This window comes from Vombatus ursinus, unplaced genomic scaffold (genome assembly GCF_900497805.2).
Source record: "Vombatus ursinus unplaced genomic scaffold, bare-nosed wombat genome assembly UNPS02011353.1, whole genome shotgun sequence".
In the NCBI taxonomy this organism is placed as follows: Eukaryota; Metazoa; Chordata; class Mammalia; order Diprotodontia; family Vombatidae; genus Vombatus; species Vombatus ursinus.
In genome coordinates, this window is record NW_020951131.1 from 1,043,909 (window position 1) to 1,057,709 (window position 13,801).

Genomic DNA, 13,801 nt, shown 5'->3' on the forward strand with positions numbered 1-13,801 from the left:
CCTGATGGCGCCAAACATGAGAATGACCAGGAGAAGGCTGTGCTCCCAGATGTTCCCAAACACCTAGCCACGGCCTGCTGTCTAGAAACATAAACAGACTTTTCTTCTCAGTCTTTTCTTTCGATTCTAATCCAATCCAGCAAAGCCTGATTAAGCAAGGAGTAGGTTCCAGGCACCATGCTCAGGTTGAAGTTATACAAACAACAATGAAATGGCCTTTCCCTACTGCGTACGCATTGCTTAAGTGACCATGTGATAGAATGGACACATTATAACTCTTCATGACAAATTCAGAATTCAGACGATCAAAGTCTTTCGGAGCTAGAACACAGCTAAGAGTTCTGTTTAGTGGTAAGGAAACTTAGACCCAGCACCAAGGCAGGGCCTCTGCCCCAGCAGCCTCCCGAGGGCCTAACAGGGAACAACTAAAGGGGAACTCAAGCCCAGTTTTTTTAGAAGCCTTTGCCAAATAAAGCCCCCAAATCCCTGCTCCCCATTTCACAGCAAAGGGAGGGTACGCAGGAATTCCAGAAGGAGTGATTCCCTCTATCCGTCTGGGTTAGCCAGAGCACTGCCTCTGGATGTTAGTGAAATTTCTATCCAGCCAAAGCTCATCCAAACTTCTGTAAGCTATCAACGAGACGAATGTAGACCATGTTTCCCAAAAGTCTTAGTGCAGTTTTTCAATAGCTTCAGGCTGCACTAAGACTTTTGGGACACCCTGTCTATAAAGTGCTACAGAAACTTTAAACATATTATACAAATGTCTCTTTTTTGGTTACTATTATCCGTCACTGTTATTGGTGTTATGTTAAAAATAGGAAAAACTGGGAGTACTTTTTGGCTCTGTGAATCTTGGCAAGTCACTTAATCACTCACTAGTAATAATAATAATGACTGACAACAACAATAATAGTATCTATATATTGCTTTAAGAGCTTCAAAAATATCGTCTCATTTGATCCTCACAGAAACCTAGGAGGGAGGTGCTGTTATTATCCCCATTTTACTGGTGAGGAGACTGAGGCAGACAGAGGTCAAGTGACTTACCCAGAGTCACACAGCTAGCAAGTGTCTGAGGAGAGATTTGAACTCGGGTCTCCCTGACTCCCAGTGGCACTGTGAGGCCACTTAGGTACCCCTGGAGACTATGAGTTTCAGAGAAGTTAGAAACCTATACTGTTGAAGGCAATTTCCTGACAGGGAGTTCGCCATACCTAAGAAGTCACAGGCCCAGGCCTTAGATTCCCTTATTATGAAAAACCATCAACTCCCCCAAAATTGAGGGGAAAAAAAAAACTAATGAAGGTTGGACAGGAATATTTGAACTTTGTCTTTATCTCATGGTGCCTAGGATGGTGCTTGATGAAAAGAGAGAAGGCCGTTGGAAACGGTTGGCAGGACTGAAGCAAACAAAGATGGTGGCTGCAAAGCTGTACTGAAGGGTTCACTTCCAATAACTATTTCAGATCCAGTAAAGACACCCAGCAATAGTCTACACTAGTCAGGAAGAACAAAGACGCTCTTTCTGAAGACACCTCGGTTGTGAAGAGTGTTTCCAAGGTGAAGTCACGTAACTGCAGGAGCACCCGGCTGAGAACTCCATGTTCTCCACTTTCTCATTATTGATCGATCGATGAACATTTATTAAGCACCTACCATGTGCCAAGCACCTTGCCAAGCATGTCAGCCTCTCAAGTCTGAGCATTTGTGATTTCATGCCCGTTCTCAACACTGGATCACCAACACAGAATGGATCTGGAATCAGGACACCCAGCTTCTGACGCCTGCTCTACCACTGCCTAGCTGTATGTCCCCAGGCAAGACCTGTTCCCTCTCTAGGCCTGTTTCCTTTGCTATAAAATGAAAAGGTGGAACTCAGTGACCTCCGGCATCCCTTCCATCTCTAAGACTACTATCCTGTGATCCCTGATGGTTGAACAACACAAATTCTCAAACACGAGAACGCTCCCACTTGAGACCATTTCCAGGCTCCTGCGAGCATATGGTGCTTGAACAGAAGCCGGCAGCTAGAGAAACATCACTTCAAGGTCAAATAGCTGGATCCATCTCACCAAACGGAAGCTTGGCACCGATGTCAGAACGTCACAGAAGTGGTTTGTGTCTTATAATAAAACACCTTCCCAAGAAAGGTCTCCCACGGTTTCCGTCACAAGATGATTTGACACACAGGGAAGGAGGCAGACGCAAGTCAAAGCCTAGCTAAATTTAATGATGGAAAAATATATTTAGAAATCCCAAACTTCTGAGTCCAATGCTTCCAGTAATTTCATCTATTCTTACACTAACTGCTCTTCTTTTGCTAAAATGCCTATTGGAGTTTAGTGACACAGAATCACAGACTTGGGCCTTCTCAGAGAATCAGAGCTTTGCAGTTGGTAGGGATCTCCATGGACTCTAGGCCCAATCCTCATCTAAAAAGGAGTTCTACAAGAGAATATTTCCAAAGAGTGGTTGTCCAGGTTGAGCTTGGAAATGTCCAAGAAGCCATTCCTCTTTAGGAACAGTTAAGAAATTTTTCCTAAAATCAAGTCTAAACCAGCCTCTTTTTTCTGACACCTCTTTCTTTACAGAAGCCAGGTTTACTCCTCTTAATGCAGCCCATGATCTCATTAGCTTTGGGGGCTGCTACATCATGTCCTAACTGATTCATATTGAGCTGGCCGGTCACTAAAACACCCAGACCTTTTTCTGAATAACCGCTATCTCTCTCTAGATAGCTATACCCACTTGATACCTGTGAAGTTTATGTGTGGCACCCCCAAGAGGAGCCTCTACATTTATGAATTTCCCCTTATTCTATTCAGCCCCATACACTAGCCTGCCAAGACCTTTGGGATGCTGCCTCTTGTGATCACTGGCCCCAAGAGCTTTGTGCCACCTATCTGTTTTGGAAGGGACCTCACTGGTCATCTAGGCCAACCCACACTTGATTGAGAATCCATCCCTAACACTTTCCATACAAGAGTTCATCCAGATTGTTCTCATTGACCTCCAGTGAATAGGAGACCCCTTCCCAGAAGGAGAGCTTGGGAGAAAGGTTTTCTTTACATCAAGCTGAAATCTGCAGTACTCTCCCACCATTCCTACTTCTGTCCTCTGGGGTCAAAGATGGTAAGCCTGCTTCCTCTTCCATGTGACAGCCCTTCACACTCAACCACACCCCCTCCCCAGTTTCACTAAAGTCTTCTCTAAGCTAAATGTCACCAGCTTCACTAGAGGATCTTCCGGTTTCTAACTCTCAGATCTCTTCACCAGTCAAGAGGCATTCCAAATGCAATCCAGTTTTCTATACCCTTCCTAAAATATCTCACCCAAAAATGAACACAAGACTCACTCCAGACATGAAGTGACCAGGACAGAGGATGGGAGGACTGTCATTTCCCACTCTCTGGACCCTATGCCTCTCTTAATGAATCTTGGGAGGGCACTGGCAACGTGCACTGCAGTTATCACTGATGCATCAATTTCACTAATAAGGTAGTGGATACAGAGCTAATTTTGTCATTAGACCATCAAAACTATTTTTAGGAGCATCCACTTGCCAAAATAATCAACCTGAACAGGTTAACTATACACACACACTTTACTCTTTCAACAAACTGCAGAATTATCTTACCAAAAAAAGAAAAAGAAGATAAATGTTTGCTGAAATATTGAACCAAATATACAGAATGAACAATTCTCTTAGAAAAATAAAATGCTACTGTCAAAAAACTGCAACGCCTAGGAGATTTTTTTTAAAGGAAAGTTGTTTTGTTCACGTTGATATATATTTGTTCCATTGGTCACAACAACCGCTCGACATGTCGGAACACAAATAAATCTTCGTTCAGGAGTGCTTGGCAAAGCTTTATAGCTTGGAAATTACTTCTCAAAAACACTTTTAAAACAATAGTTGGAGGGTTGTTTTCTGAAATTAAACATTAAAAAGAACATTAAATAAATGTTTGTGGAATGGAAACGAGAAAGTGAAGCTGAGCCATTGTGCTGGGATAATCAGGTGGAAAGTCCTCTTAGGGCATCCGCATTGACAACACGTTGCCAATTTCATGGCTAATTTTGTAATGGAGAAGAGCCATCCATGGAGAATCAAAATAAAAGTGATGCCCTAGAGACATAACTAAGGAGGGTCGGGGCCCCTGTCCCATCTCCAAAGGGATATTTGACATGTTCCACACTCCACATGGGTTGAGTGGGGAAACACAGAAACCAATCATGACCCATTTCTGATCACACGACATACAAATCTCTCTAAGTCAAAGATCATGGACCTGAAAACGAGATAATGTGATGCACTCCCCTGCCTGAAACAGTTCAGCTTTCATCACCCTCATTTCAGAGGCTGCCTCAGTTTCCTCAACTGTTAAAGGAAGGGGAAGGATACCACAGCTTCTAAGGACCCTTCCAGCATTAGATTTTTCATCCCATGACTCTGGTAGGATGGTACCTGAGGACAGAAACCACATCTCACAAGACTGCAAATGATGTAGTGACAAAGCACGGTGCCCGGGGAGAGAGCTCTGGACCTGAATTCAGAGAGTGTAGGTTCAAAGAGAGGTTCTGTCACTTAGGTGACCTCAGTTTCCTCTTCTGTAAAATGGGGGGGTGGGTGTTGGATTAGATGACTTCTGGGGTCCTCTCCAGCTCCAAATCTACGATCCTCTATAAAGCAGACCCACTAGAACAGGGGTGGCTTCATCTGACAAGACAAGAACCCTACTTGGCAATGACTATTCCATTAAAGGAATTTGGCATTATCTACCAGAGAGCACATGGAGCAGATCAAGGAGGGAAGAAAAGGAAGAGAGAGGCCCGTGCACCGCTCTCACATCAACACACAAAAGGGAGGCCAGAGGACTCAGATATCAGTCGGCTCCAACACACCGCCTAGAGCAAGGAAAGCAACAGCCTAGGGGGTGATCTGCAGCAGCTCAAACGAACTCCTCTCGGGACACTGAGAGGAGAGGCAGAAAGTGCAGAACCAGCCACTCGCTCGTCAAGTCTGCTTATTTAAAGAAAAGTAAATTCAGATTACTGCCTTGCAGAGAGGGCAAAAAAATATGCAATAAAAGTATTTAAAAGCATCTAAGAGGGGAAAAAAAACTTTATTATACACACTGAGCACGATTATGCTCCTTGCAAAATATACTCTGGGGCCTTCTGGCTTCACTGAGTGCATAATTAGGGCTTCTCTCCAGCCCACAATCACAAGCCCTTCTCTCCTCCTTCCCGCCTGCCTCTCTCCGTCCCTCCCTGCCTGCCTGTCTCCCTCCCTCCCTCCCAGCCTCCCCTCTCCTCCTGGCTGGCTCTGCAGAAGGACGGGACAGCTCCTTCGGAGCCTTCAAGGCCATACCTTGACTCGGACTGTTTGATCAGACACGCTGCCCATCATGTCATTGATGGACTTGAATAACTGCAGCAAGGATTCCATGAAGTCGGCTTCCCCCTTGTTTTCATACAATCTGCAAAGAAAGCAGCCAATGGAATTAACAGGAGTGCAGTGCCCTGGGCCCAAAACCAAGCGCAGAAAAGTATGCATACACACACACACACATACACACAAGCACACCCACACACACATCCTTATGTTTACAAAAAATGATTCTGCTGATAAAACAAACCAGATATTCATTTTAGAGTTGGTTGAAGCTTTACCCATGATTTCCTTGGAGCCTCATAACAACCTTAGGAGTCAGTACTACAGGTATTTGTCATCTCCATTTTATAGATGAGAAAACTGATGTTGAGAGGACTTGGGAGGGCTTAAGCCCATCTTCACACAAGTAATAAGTGAAGGTCCCAGACTTGACACCAAGTCTGGAAAAGCGGCGAACATGGCGGCTTAACCCAGAAAGCAGCAGACTTGAGTCAAGAAGATTCAGGTTCACATCCTACTTAGGATACTGACATCCTGGGTGACATTAGGAAAGTGATTTAACCTCTCTGTGTCTCAGTCCCTCATATGAAAAATATGGGTTAGACATCCCTTCCAGTCCTAAATCCATGACCACTATCCCACAAAAACACATCACACTGATGGATGGATGGATGGATGGATGGATGCTTGGATTATTTGCATTCCCAAGCAAGGAAAGTACACAGAGTACTTCACTTGGCTTCAAGAAGACTCCAGTTCAAATGAAGTTTACTAGTTGTGTGATCCTGGGCAAGTCACTTGTCTTCTGTTTGCCTCAGTTTTCTTATCTGTAAAATGGAGATAATAACAGCCCCTGCTTTCCAAGGTTATTGTGAGGATGAAGTGAAATAACTTACGTAAAGTGCTTTGCAAAAGCATATAAATCCTGGATTTTATTAGCTATAATTTCATCCAACAACTGAAATTTTCATGAATTCAGAACTTTTTATTAAAAGGAGAACATATTTCACAGATAAGAGACATTCCTGACATGTTTCCAATGAGCTAATTTTTTGTAAAGAAAATACTCATACAAAAACTAAAAGAAATTCTAATTTAAAAGAACCTCAGATGGTGCAGTAGATAGAGTGCTAGGCTTGGAAACAGAAACAATTGGGTTCGAGTGTGCCCTCAGACACACACTAGCTTTAGGAGCCAAGGCAGGTCATATAACCTCACTGAGTCAGTGGCCCTCCCAGCTCTAAATCGATGACGCAATGAATTCTGTCCTAAAACCAAAAAGTCATCAAGTCAAAGGAAGAATGATATACAGCTTTTCCATAAACCTGAGTTTTCCTAGAAGACACGAAGGGAAGACACGGACGGTCTGCGTGACTGCAGTCTGGCCACATTTAAAATTCAGCCACTTCAGGGAACCTTTCAAGGAGAGATGGTGAATGTATATTCAGCATGGAGTCAATTACCATGCCACACAGCCGCCATTCAAGGCCCCTGTTAGCACAGGAAATAGAAGGAGTGCTGGAAATCACCCAGAGTCTAGGAAACTAATCCCACTGTCTGGTCTGATGACCTTGAACCAAACAGTTGCCCCATTTCTTCTATAATTAGCAGAAGGAGCAAAAGAAGTAAAAGCCAAAGGACTTGAGTAAATGTCACTCATCACTCATGGTCTGCTCTTCAATGTTCTTAATGTCATCGGCGAGAACAAAAGTGACACTTACGGCGCCATTCACTTTATCCAAGGTACCATGGAGGATCTTTTTACTCCGAGTTAACAATCACTCCCTGGTGGGACAGAGAGTCTGGGGCAGAGGAGATGCCTCATGGGGCCATGAACAAGGGCAGAGAAGGGGAATCTGGCCATCCACATTTTCCTAGGGATGGAACATTAGAGCTTTCTGGACTTAATTCAGTCTATCTGAAGCTGGTTCTCTCCGGTTTTCTCGTTAATGTGGTTTTATACACTCACAAACACCCAACCCCCTGCTAAGATGGAAGCAACCACTACAAGGATTCATGATGGCGCTCCCAAAAAAGCTTACTGCCACTGAACAAATAAATGGTCTGGAGCCAAACAGCTTGTTGTTTTTCTAATTTAAAAACAATCATTAAGAATAAGAGAAATGTGAATCAAAACAACTCTGAGCTTTCACTTCACACCCAGCAAATTGGCAAAGACTGCAAAAAATGAGGGTGGTCCATGCTGGAGGAGGCGGGGCAGGACAGGCACGCTCCAGCAGAACCGGTGCAATGTAGCATGATGCAGAGACAGAAACTGAAACATCCATACCCCACGACCCAGAAATCCCACTGGGAGGTATATATTTCAAGGAGGTCAGTGACAAAAACAAAAGCCTCATCGAGACCGAATATTCACGGACCACTTTTCATAGTGGCATAGAACCGGAAACAAAGCAGACGCCCAACGACAGAAGAACCCATCCAGTGGTCCTACATGAACATGATGGAGTGTTTCTGAGGAAGAATGATAAGTGCTAGGAAGAATAATAAATACGAGCAATGCCGAGAAAAATGGAAAGACAGCTAGGAGCGAGAAGTAGACAGAACAAGCCACGCGACAGAAACAACGATACCAAAGCAAATGTTCGGCACAAAAACAAGAAAACAAATAAAACCGATGCTGGAAAAGTGCAACGACCAAGCTCTGGCCCCGAATAAAATATATGAGAAAGGACCTTCCCCAGCTTCCCTGAAGAGGTGGAAAGCTACAATAATATCAGCCTTGCTCAGCGAATGAGTTAGTTTTACTAAACCTTCCCCCTCTTCCCATTCTCTATGGTAAGAAAGGGCTCCCAGGGAGGGAGAGACCAATAGGACTGAGAAGAATATACTGGGAAACGTAGGCAATGTGAAAATAAAAACTGATGAAAAAAATTAAAGATTCTAGATAAGAAAAAATATATAGATTTACATGCATGAAAAGAGAAAGGGATCACAACCACTGATATCAACGTCCTTAGCTCAAAGGATTCACTCTTTGTTGAGTCCTTGGAAGAAAAATCACTGTCAATTATCCAGAAACATGACAAAGCTCTAATGAAGAGACTTATTTGAAGAAAATACAGCAATGCAGAACAAGGAAGAAAAGAAAGAAAAAACCTCAAAAGTTTATTTTGGCTAGAGGAGGAAAAGCACACTTGTCAATCCTGTCGAGGCGCTCATTCTCCCCACCAAGATGCGCTTCAGGTAACAAAAACTGCACTGGTTTTTTCCTCCATCTGAAAACACTGCGTGCGATCTGCCAAGAGGCCTGGTGGTGCCAGCAATCAGAGGGCAGGATGCTCACTTCTTTCCAATTTTTTAAAAAAGTTTTTTCTGTGACCTACAGAGAAAATTCAAGCCCTCCCACAGCTTTCTATGGAAATTAAGGCCTTTTTACAACAGCAACTTGGGATCTCTTTTGAAGACAGGGATCTGGAAGAGGCTAGTATATCCAAACAGCAGGAAGAATCACTAAAATTCTTTATTCTAACATCCTAGAACTTTAGATTTCAGGGTCACAATCATTTGCCTTCTAATACAGCCAGGGAGGCCGCCCACGTTCTCTGGGTCGGTTTCAGAGCAGGTCAGATGAAGATGGAATCAAGTGAGAACAAGGCTGGTGGATGACCAGGCCCTCATTGGCTCAGCTTCTTCTTCAAGGTAGGGGACGATGGCTATGGAAGTGGCGAGTTCATGGAATGTTTGCTTAGGGTTAACTGAGTTTTTCGTTAAACCTTCTTTTCTTTTTTACTCTTTAATATGAAGGATGGGGAAGGGGAGAGGTATATACTAAGAAATGAAGGTTCCCCCCCAAAAAAAAAAATAAAGACGTCAATAAAATGTTTGGCTTGATTAAGAACATAAACTCAAGCAGGGATGGTCCATTTGGCCTTTTCACTGTATCTGGCATACAAAAGATGCTTAATAAATGCTTGCCAAATTAAAAGAAAAAAAAGAAAATGAGTAGTGGAGAGAGTCTGAATCGAAAGGTTGTGAATGGATGAATGGATGGATGGATGGATGGATGGATGGACGGACACGGCATAAGGACCTGCGACTGTAGAATTCTAGGCACATCAAGTGTGTTGAGCTATTTTCTCTAGTATGTGGAGGGTGGTCGGGAGGCAGGTAACAAGGGACTCCCAGAGAGGGGATCTGGCGCCGGGGACGATGAAGAGTGTTTTTTAAATATATTTTTGATAGTCATATTTCAACACACTTGGTTTCCTTTGTAACCCTGGGATTTCACTGTGTTTAAAAGCATTATTCAGAGAAAGGGTCTATGAGTGTCGCCATCCCCAGAAGGGTTCATGATACACACAAAACAAGGTAAAGATTCCTTGCACAAGAAGGAAGATGCATCAAAGCAAGAAACAAGGCATCCTTCTTCAGGAGGAAACAGACAATGACTGGGCTGGAAGACCAATGAGATCCCAGAGAGAAAGTCAGTCCTCACGTGGCCATTAAGGCCTGAAGCGGGGAGGAGAGTTGCTATAACCCAGTGGTGGAATGGAAGCACTGGGTCCAGGTGCAACAATGAGGATAAAAGACTGGCTCTTTGGCCTCTGGGGTGTGCCTGACTTCACGTGGGAAACTGGACAGGCCTAGGAGCAGCTCTAAGAGAAACCTACCAGGCTCCCCCTCCCTCCCTCTTTCCTCTGAAAGTTTCCAGGGCTTGTGGCCCCTCTTTTACGTGCTCATCACAGTCTACTTTGAAGGAGAGCCACTGCAGTCCTTTCTTATCTCTCTCCCACAGATAAAAGCCCCTTGGAGGCAGAGCCCTATCCCCCTGGTTACCGTAGGTCCCTCATTGCCTTGCACACAAGAGAATTTCTATAAAAATCTACCAAATGCACGAAAAAGGAAAAATAAGAATTAGTGTCCCCAAAAATAGGCACTACCACATACTGTCTGGGCACTTGATTTGGCCAGAAGATTCCCTCTGTGTGGTCTTCAGGATTATTTAGTTTTTCCATGTTTCTACATCCTAACTCCCGACCACAGTTATCAGACTCTTGAGGGCAAGTGCCACCAGCCTTTACTGCATCCCCCATAGCACCCAGAATGACGCTGCCAAGTGGCCATCCTCCTCGATGACCCTGCCAATAGATGACACTCCCTGGAATACTACAAGCCACATGCCTCATGTGCCCCACGTGCAAATCTTTAGTTTGAATTTTCAGGGTATGTTGATATGTTTCTTTCCTTCTTATTATCTTGAGGGTGCAGCCTAGATTCAGGCAGTGAATACAGTGTCGAGACAGCTGTGCAGCCCACAAAAGACTTCCCATATATTACTTCATTTGGTGCGTGCACGAAACCTCGGGTCAGCGTCCTCTTACAGACGACAAAACCAGCCATCCTAAGACAGAAGGGACTACCCTGTGGCTACAGAAAAGATTTTCTGCATATTAGACGTCAACGCTAGACTGACCACCTGACCTTTGAGGGTCAAGAAACTCCATGGAAAAGTGAGTTGTTTTCGGCACGGTGGCTCAGAAAGAGACCTGGATTTGAAGACAGAAGTCCCAGGTTCATATCCCGCCTCCGAAATCTACTATTTCTCTGAGTCTCCAATCCTCAATTATAAAATAAAGTGGAGAGGAAGGGAGACACAGACACCAGCTGGCCTTTGAGGTCTCTTCCAACCTGCCTATAATCCTACGACCTGAGAATTTCGAGTCTACTTGTAACACCAATGGGCAGCTAGGTGACACAGTGGACAGAATGCCTGCTCTGGAATCAGGAAGATTTCTCTTTCTGAGTTCAAATCTGGCCTCAGACACTTACTAGCTCTGTGACCCTGGACAAGTCACTTTAGCCTGCTTCTCTCAGCTTCTCCATCTGTAAAATGAGCTGGAGAAGGAAATGGCCAACCACTCCAGTGTCTTTGCCAAGAAAATCCCAAAAAGGGTCACAAAGAGTCTGACAGGTCATTACCAATGGAACAACTAACAATGTTACACCAGTGGGTGTCACTGTCGAGGGTAGACTTGGCCAGCAAATACTTGAGCCCGTCTGCCCCCCTCCTTCCCTTATGAAGGGGCAGAGCTGAATCCTCCCCAGGCTTTTCCTAAAGTAAAGGTCCCTGCCTCCAGGTGGTTCAGGGTGGGCGTGATCTGTTCCGGGCCTTCTCCCTTCCTCCCCTTTTCTCTCTAGACACTGAATCAGCTCCATCACAAGTAGAGACAGTTACCTTGCTTTTTAGCCTAGAGGAAACATGAAGCCTTTCTCAATGAAAGTTACTAATACAATCACTATAGTTCAGAGACCCCAGTTAGGAAAACTGCTAACATTCAGACACTGGCTCGGACTCTCTGCACTAATTTTGATTATCTCTGCCTATCCCTTGGGATCCTCAGTGTTCAAGGCAAAACTCAGGATACACAAAACGTTTGGGTAAAAGAAGTGAGCAGTCGATCACAGCGTCTAGGACCGGACAGGAGGAAGTTACGGGAAGAGCAGACTTGGCGGGAGGGCAGTTCTCTTAGTTCTTGAAGAACTAGGAGCTTTAGTTCAGCTCTTCTGCCCCAACACGCCCAGAAGGGCCCAATGGCCCTCCTCGTTCTCTGCCCTCCCCCCATTCAGTCCGCCTCTCCCTGTCTCCTTTCATCTTCCACGTTCCTCTGGAGCCGCTCATGAAGTCCTGGGCAGGGCCGAGGACTCTGTCTCCTCACTGCTGCTGGTGCTCACTCCATCCTCTCAGTCTGTGTCTCAGACAATGTGTGTGTGTCCCTTAAAAACTCCTGAGCACAATCAAGTCTGCCTTCTGTCTTCCAGAATGCAATAGTCCCAAACTCCTTTTAGGGCTGCAATGGACCACGCAGCCTTCAGATGCCAGTCAGCTCTCAGCGCCTTCTTACATTTCTCCCCAGGGCTTGGGACTTTGAGCCCGAATCTAACCTCTCTCACTTACTATCTATTTAACCTTGGACAGGTCACTCAGCTTATCCAGGGCTACCCAGTTTCCTCATCTGTACATTTCAAGGGGCCCAAGATGGTCCTTTGCAATTGGAAGTCTATGATTCTGACCGTGTATGGTCCTATGACCAGAATCCAAATCCTAGTTCCGTCATCTAAGGGTGTGACCTTGGGCAGCCTCCTCCCCTGTAAAATGAGGGTGTTACGTCAGAACAAGAGTTCCTCTGGATCATGGAGCCCTTCCACAGTCTGGTAAAGTCTTGTTTTTAAGTTCATAAAACAAAGGGGCAGTTAGGTGGCGCAGTGGATAGAGCACCGGCCCTGGAACCAGGAGAGCCTGAGTTCAAATCCAGCCTCAGACACATAATACTTACTAGCTGTGTGAACCTGGGCAAGTCACTTAACCCCACTGTCTAGCCAAAAAAAAAAAAAATATATATATAAATTAAGGTCCATCAGATTTGCAAGGAAATCAATTATATTGAAATACAGTGATTCAAAATATTAAAGAAAAAAAAGAAAAAGATCCCAGGTTACGAACACCTGGACTAAATGGTCCCTAAGGTAATTCCAGGTGCAAAGGGATGATTCTAAAGCCACAGAGGAAGGAGATGCAAAGAGAAGACCAGGCTTCCTGATCTGGGTCCCACTCCAGTCGGCTCTACCTTGTATCAGCACCACGGCCAGGGAAAGCAGTGAAGTCCTTCACTCAGCTAGTCAGTAACAAGCATTGATTAAGCACCTTACTGCATGTGAGGCCTGCGTAGCTAAGCTGTGAGCTAAGGATGAGGTAACACACAATAACTTGTGCATTTAGAGGGGGATTCAGGCACCTGAGGGAGAAGAATGCAGTCAGCTGGATAGGCAGGTAGAAGCCAACTGTGGTGTCCTTCCTCCAGTTGGTTTGTTCATGGCTTAGAAATAGGCAAGGCTCAGGGAGGGCCAGGAGAAAGGTCCCAATGCTGGTGTCCCTCTGTCCCTCCCTGTAAGCTGACCTGTGAGAAGCCAGTCAGAGACACCGCTTCCTGTGCCTGGGCTTTACCTCCATGCTCAGATTCCTTCTCTATTGGGCCAAGCTTAGGGTATAGTTTCCTGCTGGGATGAGGGTCAGTTTTCTGGAACAGATGAGGTTATGATGGGAAGTCCATTCTGAGACGGCTTCAGAAGTAGTTCAGAGGAAACTCTGCCCCATCACCTTTGGCCTCAAACATAAAACCACCTATGTTCTAGACAGTACCTGGGAGACAGAACAAAAGCAAAACATCTAACAGGAAAAAGATGGATGGAAGCCTGTGTTTGAACCCTGAGACTTGGGAGTGACCTTGGGGACCATTTTAGTCCAGGCGTTCGTAACCGGACCTTTTCTTTTTTCCTTAATATTTTGGATCACCCTATTTCAATATAATTGATTTCCTAACAAATCTGATGTGCCTTATCTTATGCATTTAAAAAGAAGCCTTGAAGAAGGGGTCCGCC

General features: G+C 44.9%; 1 protein-coding gene across 1 annotated transcript in view; it reads right to left on the minus strand.

The window, feature by feature from the left end:
* Positions 1-13,801, minus strand: part of DOCK1 (dedicator of cytokinesis 1) — a 523,683-nt gene that overhangs the window by 438,914 nt on the left and 70,968 nt on the right. The window contains exon 22 of the mRNA XM_027855939.1: positions 5,378-5,486. Within this exon, the coding sequence (XP_027711740.1) occupies positions 5,378-5,486 (109 nt within the window). The remainder of the gene's footprint in view (positions 1-5,377; positions 5,487-13,801) is intronic.